This window comes from Leptonychotes weddellii, chromosome 7 (genome assembly GCF_054177405.1).
Source record: "Leptonychotes weddellii isolate Sample4059 chromosome 7, ASM5417740v2, whole genome shotgun sequence".
Classification (NCBI taxonomy): Eukaryota; Metazoa; Chordata; class Mammalia; order Carnivora; family Phocidae; genus Leptonychotes; species Leptonychotes weddellii.
The window spans coordinates 121098354-121113099 of NC_138375.1; the positions used below are offsets into that span (position 1 = coordinate 121098354).

A 14746-nucleotide genomic window follows, 5' to 3' on the forward strand; every position below is an offset into this window, starting at 1 on the left:
TAGGCGAGGTATGGAGTGTAAGACAGAAAGGAAAGGGCCGGCTGAGCAACTGGGTGGGTGGTGATGTCATTCACTGAGATGGAGGAGACGTGGAAAAAAGTATGTGCTAAATCAAGAGTTCTGTTTCGGACAGATTGAGTTTAAGTCGTCTGTTAGTCATCTAAGTGGAGATGTTGAGTGGGCTGTTGAATACGCACATCTGGAGCTTTGGAGGGAGGCCAAGGCTGGAGAAGGACATTTTAGGATCACGAGCAAATCCTCTGTGAAGTTTTCATTTGAGATGCGTTTCTGCAATCCTGGTTAAATGGATATCCAGAGCAAGCATCTCCTTCAGCTCCCCCAGAATCAGAATTTCTTTCTGGGCGACTTCAGCTGTCCTGGAAATTCACTGACAGACTGGAGTTCAGGGATTTAAAATATCAGTAGGAGTTTGTTTGGTTTTGTTCTCTGTTGTGTCTCAAGTGAATGGAAATGCATGATTTTCATGTTTCATCGTAATCTCTAGATCATGCAAAGGACCCATCACATACCCGTCTGATCACTGCACTGCCCCTTTGACCTTTCAGTTCCCCAGGCAAGCGGACAGCTTAGTGTGAAATGAGTTGGGCTTCGAAAATAAGACCCATGCCAAGGAAGGTAAGCCCTTGATTAATAACTCTGCCAAGTGCCAGATTAACAGGAGACACTCAAGCAGATAAACCCATTGAGAAACCATGGTGCAACCTTGCCTTCTTTTTCCTTTTCCTCTCCATAAATTTGTGATGGTTCTATCAGTTGTCATCCCTTCTGTAAGTTTCTTCCATTCTCATGATGGTTTCTCATTAAGGAGATTCATGGGGAAGGTTGTAATCGGTCAGAACTATTAGCCCCAGAGTCTAATCTGGCTCCAGTACAAACTGACCTGCACACGGTCCTGTCTACCTTGAGGATTTAAGCCAATTAGCTCAAAGCCTGGGAGACAGAATCTAATGTCCTAGAACTCTGCACCCCCTTCACCCCTACCCCCTGAGTAAGGGACTTAACAAATTGACACTGTAATTATATCCGAACCCACAGTTAGCCCACCTTGGAAGGCATCACTTGTGCCCAGCTCACCTTGGATGTTACACTTAGGGCCGGTGAATGACTCTGTCGCTGGAGGAATGCTGCTTACATTCCCTCTGCTGTCTCTGGCCCTATGGTGCTGATCGCCATGGCAGGGGGGTGGGGGGGCTGGGGGGGGTGGGATCTGTTTTGTTTAGACTGTTGGGCTGGTTTTTGTACCTGTTTCCAACATCAGATCAGTCTCCTGGTTCGGGAATGGGTTAGTGATTGGAATGAGATCACCACAGAGAAATAGGCAGCTCACTGCCAGGGCTCTCAATGGCACAGTCTCTGAGCTTTATGTTTCTGATGGAACCAGAGAACAGAAGGCAGGAAGGGTGGCCAGCTTGCCGACAGATCCCCTGGCCGCTGCGTGGGTGAGCTGGCCTGGTGAGCGATGCCATACAAATTAGTACTCTCAAGCATCAACCTTGGCTTTTAAAGCACAGCTAACCACCAAGTCTAAGCAGAAGACTAATGTTAAACTAAAGCCCCTTCAAGAACGATATTCTGGTTGCAAAAGCTGTCCACAAGTGGCAGGATAAATTAGTATCAGGCACCCAGGGGAACTTCGTACACCAATAAACACATTGAAGGTATGCGCCTCCTTCTACCCACTTCATCCCCTCACCACCCACTGCCGCCGCCGCCTTTTTTTTTTTTTAACTAAGAATGATGATAGAATAGATTACTTTGGAGCACCGTCTTTGGAGCTAGACAACATGGATCAAAGCCAAGGCCAGTCTTTTATAAGTCGTTTCACTGCTCTGTGCCTCAGTTTCCCTATCTGTAAAACGCTGCCGATAATAGTGGTACCTCTTTCAAAGGTTATTGCAGAGTAAATCAGTTACTTCACGTAGCATAAAGATAGTGCTTTGCATATCATAACGTGTGAGTAAACATAAGCTACTGTCATTGACTGAACATTGTAAATGCTGGATGTGTGAGATTCGAGTGATATAAAGCGTCCACCTCAGGTCAGGTGGCAAGACGGACACACAAACCAACCTGCCATTCTGCCCCGGCCTCCTCTGTATTACAAATATGAGAAATGAAGATGCTACTAAAGAATAGGTCTAATACTCTATGTATAATAAGTATAACTGATTAGAGAGGCACAAGGCATAACAGCAAAAAATCAAATTGAACAATAATTGAGATCAGTCTTTTGTCTATTATGAATTAGGCCACAATGTCTCTGAGATTAAAGCCCAGACATTAGACCTCATTGTGATGTGGTAAAAGAATTAACATACAACAGACTAGTAGCCTAAGAATATTTTTAAAAATTACCATAACATCCTGGCCAGCCAATCCTTCAGCTATCTGCTGAACCAGTAAAACAGCAGGACTTACTATATCCCACCTAGCTGAAAATTTGCCAGAAATCTAGTGCACGCACACACACACACACACACACACACAAGTGCCATTTGGTGCAGAAAGAAAATGTAAATATGGAAAGCAAGAAACAGCAAAGTGAGGCTGGCTTGAGTCCCACCTCTACCACCCACTTGCCGTCTATCCTTAGGTGAATTAGTAAACTCTCTTCTCCCCTGTGTCCGAATCTGTAAAATGGGGATAATGTGAGCACGTGCTTCACAGCATTATTGCAAGGCCTCAATGAGATGGTGCATAATAAACTCAACTTTCTAGCCCTGAGCTTGCCCCAGCCATAGCTCAGTACTGTTGTTTGTTTGTTTGTTTGTTTCCTGCTGTAGTTCACAAAGCACTAGCTGGACACCTCCCTCCCCAATTCCCTCTTCTCTCCTTATATCTCACTCAGTGTCCCTCACTCTCTCTCCCGATGTTTTGTACACAACTAATAAATACATATTTATTTACATGGGTAATCCATGTTCACTTGAGAAAAGCAAGAAAATACATACAAAGCAAAAAAAATTAAAGACGACTCATGATTCCACCACCAAGAGTAGCCGCTATTTTGCTAGGAATCCTTCTGGTCTTTGTCTATGTAAATCCACTCCATCTACGTAGGTGTAAATGTCTATGTGCTTGTAAATACATCATTACCTATACAGGGTCGTACAATAAATTCTGTCCAGTAGAACTCTCCTCCTGCTCAGCAATATATCACGGCAGTAAATATAAAATGTACATTATCATTTGAAATTACTCTATGGTATTCTAAATAAATTCTGTAATATATTTAGACAGTCCCCTTTCACTAGAAATTTGAGGTGTAATCAGATTTTCTCTGTTATAAACTCTGCTTGTGTAAATATCCCATATCAACTTATTTGGATACTTTGGCAAAGAGCAATTTTTTTTTAAAGATTTTATTTATTTATTTGAGAGAGAGAATGAGAGAGAGAGAGAGAGCATGAGAGGGGGGAGGGTCAGAGGGAGAAGCAGACTCCCCGCCGAGCAAGGAGCCCGATGCGGGACTCAATCCCGGGACTCCAGGATCATGACCTGAGCCGAAGGCAGTCGCTTAACCAACTGAGCCACCCAGGTGCCCAAAGAGCAATTTTTTTATTCATCAACAGATATTGCCAGCGGTCTTGTTCATGGGACCTGCATTTGTGTAAGAGATAAATAACATTTGGGGTTCTGAAGAAGTCACAGATTTTAACATAATACTACCTATTTAAAGAGCTTCATACCTAGGGCACCTGGCTGGCTCAGTCAGTAGAGAATGCAACTAGTGATCTCAGAGTTGTGAGTTCAAGCCCCACACTGGGCTTAGAGCTTACTTTAAAAACAAACAAACAAACAAAAAACACAAATGATTTCATACATAAATATGACCCAGGAGTAAATAACATAAAGAGTAAGCTAAGCCAAAAAAATACATATATATATAGTTAATAATGTGCAGAATCCAGATATTAGATGATCATGTACATATAAAAAGGCCTAGAAATTTTTCAGGAATATAGAAAATCAAAGAACAATTAGAAAATGAGAAACTGAGAACCAGTAGTAATGCTAATCTTGCCTTTGTGATTTATCTTACACCAGACGGAGATAACCAATGATTTGTAATTACTTCCTTCCACACCTGAGTCATTTCATTGGGTAATGTCAGGGGCCACATAGATAAATAAAATACTAAATTAATTTTCATAAAATGTATTCAGAATTCTCCAGCAGAAGGAATTGGGGAAAGTCTTTGCCAGGAAGTTCAGCTTGTCTGCTTACATCTGTTGCATACTTATTGAGAATCTACTATGTTCCAGCAAGTGAGGACACAGAGAAAAGTAGGCCAGGCTTCCAGATCTGTTTCCAGGGAAAATCTGCAAGAGGAATCAGGTTGCTGCAATTTGGGGAACATTGTTTAAGGATCTGGATTTCTGAATGTCTTATAATTTTAATATTTTTCAAATATTTTACAGATAGGACATCTGAGCAAAAGTAGAGAAATCTGAGTCTTCTCCTCACTTTGACCCCTAAATCACATGAAGCAATCATTTAACCTTGCTCCATAAAGTTAGGAGAATCACGCCCGATTTCTACTCTCCATGTCATAGCAATAGTCCCAGTATTTAGGCAAGAAAATGTAAATTAGTAAGAGCTTGTTGAATTTCTTTGAAGATGCTGAGATGTGTGGGGTAACATGACAACGCGTGGCAGGGTCTCTGTCTTTTGCACTTGATCACTTAGGTATTTCTGTGAAATTTTTCTATTGCTGTATTTCTATTCAGAGAACACGTCATCTCCCCATGATCTATTTACTCGGGTCCATTTTTGAGCCGAGGCTGACTTCCTTCAGCCTCTCCGCACACTTGTAAGGTGGGTGGTCCCTGGAAAGTGGTGTGCTGGGCACTGCGGGTCACTTAGCGTTTGCCTCAGCCAAACACTCAAGGCCGGGCACCTCCTGGAAAACCTCTTCACTGCCTTTTCCCTCCTGTCTCTTCCGCTCACTCCCTGAGGCTTCTGCTGGCCCTCCCGCCACTCTGTTCTCACCTCGCTTGCCCTTTCCTCAGGTCTTCTTTCCGTCTCTTCCTCCCGCCCTGGAACATGGTCCCTCCTTCACCCTCCACTGTGCACCACCCCGTCCTGTGTCTCCTGTCACGCTCATTTCCCTCCCACCAATGCTTGTGCGGGAAACTCAGCCCTGGCCACCGGGAGTGTCTGCTCCGCAGCCCGTAATGCTCCCATCCGGGGGCCAGCCGTGGCACCGCAAAGCCCCCGTTTGCTTATGGGACGAGATGGAAGACACTTAGCCCGCGTCTCTTCCTACCCCATCAACTGTGCTTGAGCCCCTCCTCTGAACCCTTTGGCCTCGGCTAGTAGTACACGGGGTAGTGAGATGGGAGTATTGGGAGACATGTTCCAGTCCTAATCTGAAGAAAAGCCCCCAGGCCTCATTACCATTATGCACCAACACCAGTATGTAAGCATGACTTTTCCCAGAGTGGATTATGGAAAGCATTTCAGCAGGCGTTCAGCAATTCCCTAAGTGAGAGCACAGCAACTCTGTTTCCCATCCTGTAGGAATTCTCATGACCGGTCTTTCAACAAGCACAAAGTTTTCACTACCCTTTTTGGGGCTGGTTCAGCCCCAAAATTGGGCGGTACAGTTAGGATGTCAGGGTCCTAACACAGGGAGGGGCATTACTGAGTTCATGGAGTCACATGAGTCTCAGTCTGTGGGGGATCCCCAAAACCACCCTTGGGCTCCTATGATTGACTAGGAGGCCTCACAGGAATCAGAAAAGTTCTTTTCCTCATGGTTACAGTTTATAACAGCAAACGGATACCAGTTAAAATCAGCAGAGGGAAAGGGTCCAGGGGGTAAAGTTCAGGAGAAACCAGGCGCAAGCTCCCAGGTGTCCCCTTCCAGTAATGTCACACAAATCTGCTTAATTTTTCCAGCAACAATTTGTGACAACACATACCAAGTATTACCACCCCAAGCCTTGGTGTCTAGGGTGTTTATTGGGGTCAGTCACATAGGCATGCAGCGCCTGCCTGTCTGCCCTCAGCTCCTCAGACTCCAGCCCCCCACGGTGAACATAGGTGTTCAGCATAAATCACATTGTTGGCATAAATGATTTCATTACACTCTTACCATACAGCCCAGGGCCTCAGGCATACAGAGACACCCATAAAAGCAAAATATTGCAAGGACTCAGAGCTCATCTCCAAAGAGCCAATCTTGAAAACGGGTCTTTCTGGGGAACATGCACAATTTGAGCAACCCAGGCCTGCTGAGTTAACCCCTTCCTGCAGACATTCCCAGGGTCAAGCCACTGGAAGCCTTTGGCCACACGACAGCACTTCTCGTATCTCAACTCTTACCTTCTGGAAATAATATCCTCTCTATCTTCCCGTAGGGCCAGTGTTCAAAATAATAACCTCTGAACTGTTTTCAAAAACAGCAAAGACACTTTAAAATCACGATTTTTATCATCATCGTCACTGTCGTCATGTTAAAGTATTATCAATAATCACTGTTATCCGGGGAGGCGGGATATGGAAATGAGCCCTTAATGCTTCCCTGTGATCTCAGAACAGGTCCGAAGCGCCCGTGTCCCCTTTCGGAAGACAGAGGCACCCTCGAGAGTGCTGTGTCTCCGCTCCACGCCGGCCTCTAACCGTGACCTTGCTTTTCTCCGTCTCCCCCTCTCCCCCCGGCAGTGGCTCCGAAACCCGGGCCCCCAGCATGAGAAGCGGACCCTGTTCGGAGACATGGTGTGCTTCTTGTTCATTACGCCGCTGGCCACCATCTCGGGCTGGCTCTGCCTGCGGGGCGCCGTGGACCACCTGCACTTTAGTAGTCGGCTGGAGGCCGTCGGACTGATTGCACTCACTGTGGCACTCTTCACTATTTACCTCTTTTGGACACTAGTAAGTATGGCCCCCGGGCCGGGGGCTCGGGGTAACTGGAGCCGGCAGCCTCCCAGCTGGTGCAGCCTTCCCCCCGGGTTGTAGCCCGGCCCGCTTGCCCCGCGGAAGGCAGATCTGCAGGTGCTGGCCGGAGCGCGGGACGGGGTGATGCCCGCGCCTGCGTGCGCGTGGATGTGCGGGCGTGCCGCTGGGAAGAGCAGGTGAAGGAAAGAAAAAGCCCCAGCTCCTGAGAGCCCGTCAATCAAAGCCATTTCCCTCCTCCAGGGTTCTGGGACGCCATCCGCGACGAGGCACGGCGTTTTCTTCCTCTAGTTTATGTTCCCCACTTTTGCTGGGATGGTAGCGGATTAGGAATGATGCACTTGGCCACTGTGGCTGTCACTGTCCTGCTGCTGGTTCTTTTCTTCTTACTCCCGGACACAGCCTAAAGTCTTGGCTGGACGTGGAGCTGCGTTTTGCCGGATGATAATTCTGTGTGTTGGGATACTGACTCCGCTGCCCATAAAAACGCCAATTTATCTAGCTGAGAAGCCGCCACCAAAGAAACCCATTTCCCAGTAAGCGAGCCTGCTGTATACGAGGCAGGATTCTTAAACCCGTCTGTTTTTTTCATTCTTAACTCCTGAAGAGAGTTGAGTGCTTGGGCAGCGGTTGGCACAGCATTGATCTCACTCTTTCTGTTTCCCTCCGGGAGCTGCGGGGAAGAACGTCACCCCCCTCTAGACTCATTTCAGAAACCGGGCGCCCTGCTTCCTGGAAGGACTCTGCTGTGCCTGCTCGTTTCTAATCTGAGCACGTGCCATGGTTACTTAATATATGTTTCCTGTCCAGAGCGTACCATTCTCTTACCCCGTAGCACGGTGTCAGCATGTGGAAGCTTCTAGCGCTCACTCACACGTACCCCTTCGCTCTGTCTTCCAAACCCTGTCCCAGCAGGGGCCACTCCTGCCCGGCAGACCATAACCCTCCCCCGCCAGCTCATTTCCCTCTTGTTAGTCCTGTGACTCTTCAGCTCTGTACCTCCCCTCGGGGGGGGGGGGGGCGGGGGTCAGGGGGGTAAGTAGAGGCACACGTCAGTCTCAGTAAGAGGGACGTGGCTCCAGCCTCGGTAAAGACGGGGCGTTCTGATGCTTCGAACTCGGAGTCTCCGAGTCCCCTGGTGGATTTAGGCATTCTGCTCCCAGCCTCATGACGCCCCACCACCAGCAGAAGTATGACTGCCTCCTTTAAAAGTCTGCTGCCCAAGTGGGTCCTGATTCACTGTGAATCAAGCAATGAAGCAGACTCACACGTCACAAGGCGGTGGGAATGGGAAGAGGGTTAGAATAAGAAATCAAATCACCTTTAGCACTAACTCCCGGTCAACTGCACCAGCTTGGAAAAGTCAGTCCAGGGCTCTGAGCCTCAGTGTCCTCATCCGTAAAGTGAGGATGACAGCAATGCCCATCCCACCAGCCCCCCGGCTGCTTAGGGACCGAAAGGAGAGAGCACCCGAGGAAAGTTCTCTGGAAAATAACTGTCAGTTCTTACCATGTTTACAGGTTTGCTAGTCTACGATTTTTCTTAGACGTGTATGGAGGATGAAGGATGGTTGAAGATGTAAACCTAAGTGTTGGGCTTTCAAACCAATTCAAGGCCTTTTAAAAGGAAAACCTGCTTTGTAAAGCATACGTTCACCTATTACGAAAGAGGAAAAGGTGGCCGGGGGAGGAAGAAAGGGAAAGGTTTCGTCGGGGAAAGCGGATGTGACCCTGTTTCATCTCCCATCTCAGATGAAAGGGGGCTTGGGCAGGAAGGGTGCCTGGAGTGGGCTCTTTCAGGAGACTGAGAACATACTTCATTCCAGAAACATTTCCAAGAGGCAGGGCCGCGTAGTGGAAAGCACATGCATTAGAATCCAAAGGCCCTGCGGTCGGACCCAAGATTTAGCATCCTAAGAGCTGTGTCACTCTAAACAGGGTACTTCACCTCTCTGATCAGCCTTCCCCTTATGCAGAAAGTGGAGGAATGGTGACAGCCCCTGGGTCACTGGGCTACCGTAAGGACTAGGTGGGGTACCTTCAGGAACGTTTATCAGAGCACCCAAAATAGGCATGGGGCTTTCTTCCTCTGGACGCCCAGCCGGCTACAAGAGGCAAAGCCGCTGGAGGGGAGGGAAGGCATTCTCCCCTCTGACGGGTGTGGACACCGCACTGTGGAGCCCCTGAGCCAGAGGTTCCTGAATCCGGGCTGAGTCCCTCCCAGATAAATGCTGTACTGAGCCGCCCTGGCAGGAGCCGTAACTCAGGAGCTGACAGCACTTGGAAAGTGCCCTCCGGCAGAAACCCATTGTAAACAAGCTGTCAGGCTCCCGGAGAATATGCTGTGAAAATGTCTTAGATAAACAAACACCGCGTCAGTCCCAGCCTTCCTGGCAGGGCCCCCGCCGCCAGCGCTGGGAAGGGGGACACACAGCCCCGCCTCATCGCACCTCTGCAGTCCATGCCCGGCCCTGCTGCCCCCCGGGGAACTGGGCCTTCTGGAACCTGCATCTGGGACCCGCGAGCCCGGGGAGGGGTGCCCTGGAAACATCCCTGCCCACATCACAAACCATTTGAGGTCCAGGGACAGACATCATCTGAGTCCACACTCAGCACTAAGAAGTCACCTAGGGTGGCACTTATAATTAGCCCCACGCTGACAGGTGGGGGGACCGGGATGCCGTGCTGCAGGGAGACCCTGCGTTCACTACATCACCGAGGCAACAAGCAGCGCCCAGCACGGAAACTGGTTAAGGCCCGGAATGGAATGAATGAGCGACCTGTTTCCTCTGGCTGACTCCCAGCCCCATGGGGTAGTCGTCTGACGTCTCCTTATAAAGTCGGGAGACCTCCGGGAGGACGCTGCCCAACGAGGGTCACCGTGTGCACGCTGGCTGAGCCACAGCCCACACGGCCCACGGTGGCCTGAGGGTGTTGAGGGTGACCCTGTGTCCGGTCCTTCTCTGAAGCCCATTTGCTCTCACACAGCCCGCCTGCTCGGTGCAGCCGGAGATCGGGGAGCTGGGCCGTTTCTGGGAAGACGAGGCCCTGGCCCCATCAGTAGGCCTCGATCACACCATAACCTCCGGAGAGAAAGGGCAGAATAAAAAATAGGTAATGCGATTTCCCACCCCCTGCTGTGACTTTACAGCAGACCTTAGGCCACAGCCCGTCACCTCCCTGCCAGGGACAGGTGGATGCTAATGTAATCCTTCCTTGCCCCGTCCACGTGGCTACAGCTCTTTGTGGATCTTGCCCACGTTAATATCCTTTGGATGAAGAAATGAATACACCTCAAGAAAACCATCCCAAAAGAAACATTTTTAGAACAGTGGCCCTGTGCTCTTTCTTCCTCTTCTCTCCATAACACAGACATTTAAGGAGCGCCTGGGTGGCTCAGTCCGTTCGGCATCCAACTCCTGATTTCGGGTCAGGTCTTGATCTCAGGGTCATGAGATTGAGCCCCGTGTCGGGCTCCCGTGCTAGGCATGGAGTCTGCTTCAGATTCTCTCTCTCCCTCTCCCTCCCTCTGCCTCTCCTGGGGACATCTAAGAAATATCTAAACCAAGTCCCAATGTTACAATTGTCCTAGCTTCTTTTTGTTTTGTTGTTTATTCTTCCCTCACTGCCTCTTTATTCCTCTAAGTCAACCCTTCTTTTTTCCTATTCTGTTCCACTGCGGTAAGGGAGTGTCTTGGAGCTCCTGGCCCAGGCTCAGCATTAGCCCAGGGCATTTGCAAACCTGAGGTCCCGTCTGCATTAGGCCCAAGTTCCTTGATTTTCCCCAATAAGGAGTCATCTTCATCTGATGCTTTCTTCTCATTGATTGAATTTGCCTGCAGACTGTGATGGTTAACGGCAATTAAGAGAGATGAATGCATAATAAGACCTCATTTGTTTGTCTGAACAAGCGGGCTGATTTTCGGGCCTCCTGGCCAAGGAACCAGGAGACCGCTAAGTCGTTGACTCCCCGGGTTGCCTGCAGCAGCCTTCTCAGGCTTGCAAGGATCTGCGAATCACCTGGGGATCTTGTTAAAATGCACGCTCTGATTCCTTAGGTCTGGGCGGAGCCCAGAATGCTGATGTTCTAACAAGCTCCCAGGTGACCCACAGCCACGCTGAGAGCAAGCGAAATAGCGCTTTTTTTTCCTTGTCCCCCCACTTCCTCTGTGTCTAAGAAGGAGCCTCCACAAAACTGTCTTCTTTTCCGTATTTAACGCATCAAAAATAACAGGCCGAGAACACTACCGTGTGGGAGGCACGGTGCTGAGTGCTTTCTGTGCGCTCTCAGACACCACTCTTCACGTTTTGCCGACAAGGAAACGGACGCTTGGGCGTGGCAAGCAACCCTCCCGGCGTCACGGAGCCACTAGGCAGAGGATGGGGACCCAGGCCTGGGGTGCCAGGCCCGAGAGCGTTGGAGAAGGCGCCCCCTGCATGCACCCGCGGCCACTTCTAGGCCTACCCGGCGGTCCAGCGCGCACAGCTCCTTAACACACAGACAAAGCGTCTCTTGATTTGAAACCCAGCCTTCCTAGAAGATCTCCAGATTCCGGTCTTCTTGGACTGCCAAAGCTCCTCATTAGTACGAGTCTGCCTTCCACTCTTTTTACCCGCTCTTGGCCCCGAGCGGCAGGCCTTCCCGGCTGCCTCGCCCACATTCGGTGAGGAGCACCAAGCAGTAGCGGGACAGAATCGATACATGAGAATCAAGCTTGGCGAAAAAAAAATACAACCCAAACCTGATCCACTTTGGCATGTTCAGGGCCTTGTGGAGAAAAGCACATCTGTGTGAGTTTAAAAGCTTATATTTTCATACCCAAATCTCTCTGGCACTCGGCCTGTGGCATCTGCTCTCTAGCCTCGGAAATTTAAGCTAGCGGCCTTGAATTGCACAATCCTGCCAGAGGACCAGTAAGCCCTTTCTGATCCAGGGCCTGTGGTCTCTTCTGCTTCCAGAAATGCTGAGTTCCAACCATGGAGTCAGCCCTCTCTCTGTGACCACCAGGGACCCTGTCCTGGGGTCAGCCCAATGCACCCACCCCAGATGATTAAACAGCTCATGCCAGGTCATCTGTCAGCCTAAGCTCATAGGCACCTTCCTTCCCAGTACCTACCTAGTCATCTGCATGCTTTCAAGCTGGAACCTTTCCCCATTTTTCAAGACAGTCCGTGCATCTTCAGAAGTACAGACTGACCTTTCCGGGCAGCCCACCCAGGCCGTACGCTAGCCTTCTCGAAAACGAACGACAGATGTATCTCATTCCAGGATATTTACAGGAGAAGCAAGTACTTTTCGGCATAGTTAAGCCACCATTGGCCATCAGTTTACTGCTCATAATGTAGATTATATAAGAGAGGCTTAAATCTGAAACAGGGTTGCAATCAGAAAGCGGAGGATATTTATTCACTCAGCAAACTCTACTGAGCAACTTCTTTTTTTTTTTTTTAAGATTTTATTTATTTATCTGAGAGAGAGAATGGGAGACAGAGAGCATGAGAGGGGAAGGGTCAGAGGGAGAAGCAGACCCCCCGCTGAGCAGGGAGCCCAATGTGGGACTCGATCCCAGGACTCCAGAATCATGACCTGAGCCGAAGGCAGTTGCTTAACCAACTGAGCCACCCAGGCGCCCTACTGAGCAACTTCTTAAGCGCCAGGCACATGATAGGCGCTGGGCATGCAGTGATGAATACAACCCAAGCCCTGCTGTCGAGATGCTTCTGGAGCAGGGAGAGAGAGACACAAATACACTGACGTATGGAGCACTTGATGCCATGCTGAGGTAGGCACGAGGCACTGCAGGTGCCCAGGGAAGTGGATCCTACCCCAGGCTGAGGCTCAGGAAGAATTTATCCAGGGACTTGGTGCCCATGCCAAAGCTTATCCCACTGGAAGCCATAGAACGCCGGAGCTGCGGGCGTCGGGAATCACCGGGGCCCCGCTGGTACAGTTGTAAGAGTTGTGCATGGCACAATTCGAAGGGTACCCTTCCTGAATGTTGAATTGTGCAGTGTCCAACCTGCAGGAGGGGACATGACGCCCAAGCATCCCTCTTATTTAACAGAGAGGAAGCTGAGGACCAGAAAGACACATGGCCGAGGTTAGCGCCGTACCCACTCTGCCTGGCTGTCTGTAGCCAACCTGCTTCACAACTGATGCTTTGGGGCCCAAATGCTACTATCCCCAAACTAAATCCAGCCTCTGAAGGAACCTCATTTCCTAGTCATATCCTAACTGTTTCCACTCTGAGGGGGAAGAAAGGAAGCCACCCAGGAGCCCTGCCCCTGTTCAGACAGGGGTGTTCTCTGGTCGGTGCCTATCTCCCAACACTCAGCTGCCGGCCGGCAAGGTGTGGCCCGGGGCGGGGGGTGGGGGGGCCTTGCCTCGTTTTCCTGCCGCCAGCTATTCGGAGCTGTTTTCAATGACCTGTTTGTTTCTTGGATTGATTATCGGCTTCCGCTGACCTGAAACCCTCCCTTCTGTTTCCTCTCCTGACCCCAGGTGTCATTTAGGTACCACTGTCGATTGTATAACGAATGGCGTCGGACCAATCAGAGAGTGATTCTCCTCGTCCCAAAGTCTGTCAGCGTCCCTTCTAACCAGCAGTCCCTGCTGGGCCTCCACTCTGTCAAGAGGAACTCAAAGGAGACCATTGTCTGACGTCCGTGTGGCTGGTTGGCTGACTCGTTGTTTGGGGTTCTGGACGTTTCTGCACTGGGGCCATGCACTGAGCCACCCCCAAGCCCTTCCTGAAGCCGTGGGTCTCGGGACATCCAGAGCCGTGGGAGCACCGCGCCCCGAGCAACGGACTCGACCCCAAAGAAAGCAAACGCCGTTTCACTTGGAATCATGGATGATGCAATCACGTGATACTTGCTGGGCTGCCAAACGTGCTTACTGAGCAGACACTATACGGAGTTTCCCGAACACCTCTTTGACAGATGAGGAAGGTTGTCCTGCTAAAGATGCAATTCAATGCTTCCTTTTTTATTACTATTTCAAATATATATATAGATATAGATATATATTAAAGTCAGATGATAATCACCATGGAAAAGCCAATGTTAAAACTGGTTTCTTGGTTTGGACGGGTTTGGTTTTGGGTGAGTGTATTTGTTTCCCGGTTTCTACTGTAGATTCTTTGGGGTAATTTGATAACCTGAGTGGTCTTTTTTCATCTCCTTCTTCTCTCTTACTCAAGGGGACAGCGTAACAACTGCAGAACAAGGCATATCTGAAGGACGTTTTGTACTAAACTTCATTTATTCCGTTTTTAAAGGGGAAAAAAAAAAGGTGTGGCGACTCTCCCGACAGTGAGCTGTTTATTTAAATTTCATTAAAGAGACAAAAAAAATTATGGTGAGAAGCACGCTCCTTTCAACTTGTTTAGTACTGCCGGCTGATAAAAACTATTTTCTAATAATAAATATCCAGTGTGTGAAAGACAAACCCCATTGATTGCAATATTCTTTTTTTTTTTTTGAAATTACAAAACCGGTGAAGTTTCCCCAAAGTAGATTTTTAAAAGAAAAAAAAAAAAGAGCAAGTAAAAAGGTTGGTGTTCTTACTCCCATCCCATGTAGTTCATGTCTTAATTCTGCATTCGCAAGGAACCTCAGAGGATCATTAGACATTTCTAGGAACCCTGGACCTGTTTTGCATATCAATTAGCAGTCCCATTGCTCTATTGGATTTCTAGCTTGACAGGTAGATGTGGCAAGAAGCGTGTCCTAGCAGACTACAGCCCCTTTGTCTGGTTTAAAAAAAAAAAAAAAATGAGTCCCACACAGTGCCTTCCCGGAACCACGAGCCAATTCTGTCACAG

The 14746-nt window shown here is 49.1% G+C and overlaps 1 protein-coding gene across 3 annotated transcripts in view; it reads left to right on the plus strand.

Annotated features, from left to right (window-relative positions):
- Window positions 1–14370, plus strand: part of MARCHF3 (membrane associated ring-CH-type finger 3) — a 123064-nt gene extending 108694 nt beyond the window's left edge. Inside the window, exons 4-6 of one of the 3 annotated variants that reach the window (XM_081827154.1) lie at window positions 6691–6900; window positions 9909–10034; window positions 13423–13557. In XM_081827154.1, the coding sequence (XP_081683280.1) occupies window positions 6691–6900; window positions 9909–10034 (336 nt within the window). In that variant the 3' untranslated portion in view covers window positions 13423–13557. Of the gene's footprint in view, window positions 1–6690; window positions 6901–9908; window positions 10035–11154; window positions 12455–13422 lie in introns of those variants that run through there. The other 2 variants (XM_081827155.1, XM_081827153.1) reach the window with 2 other exon arrangements.
- The last annotated feature ends 376 nt before the right edge of the window (window positions 14371–14746 follow it).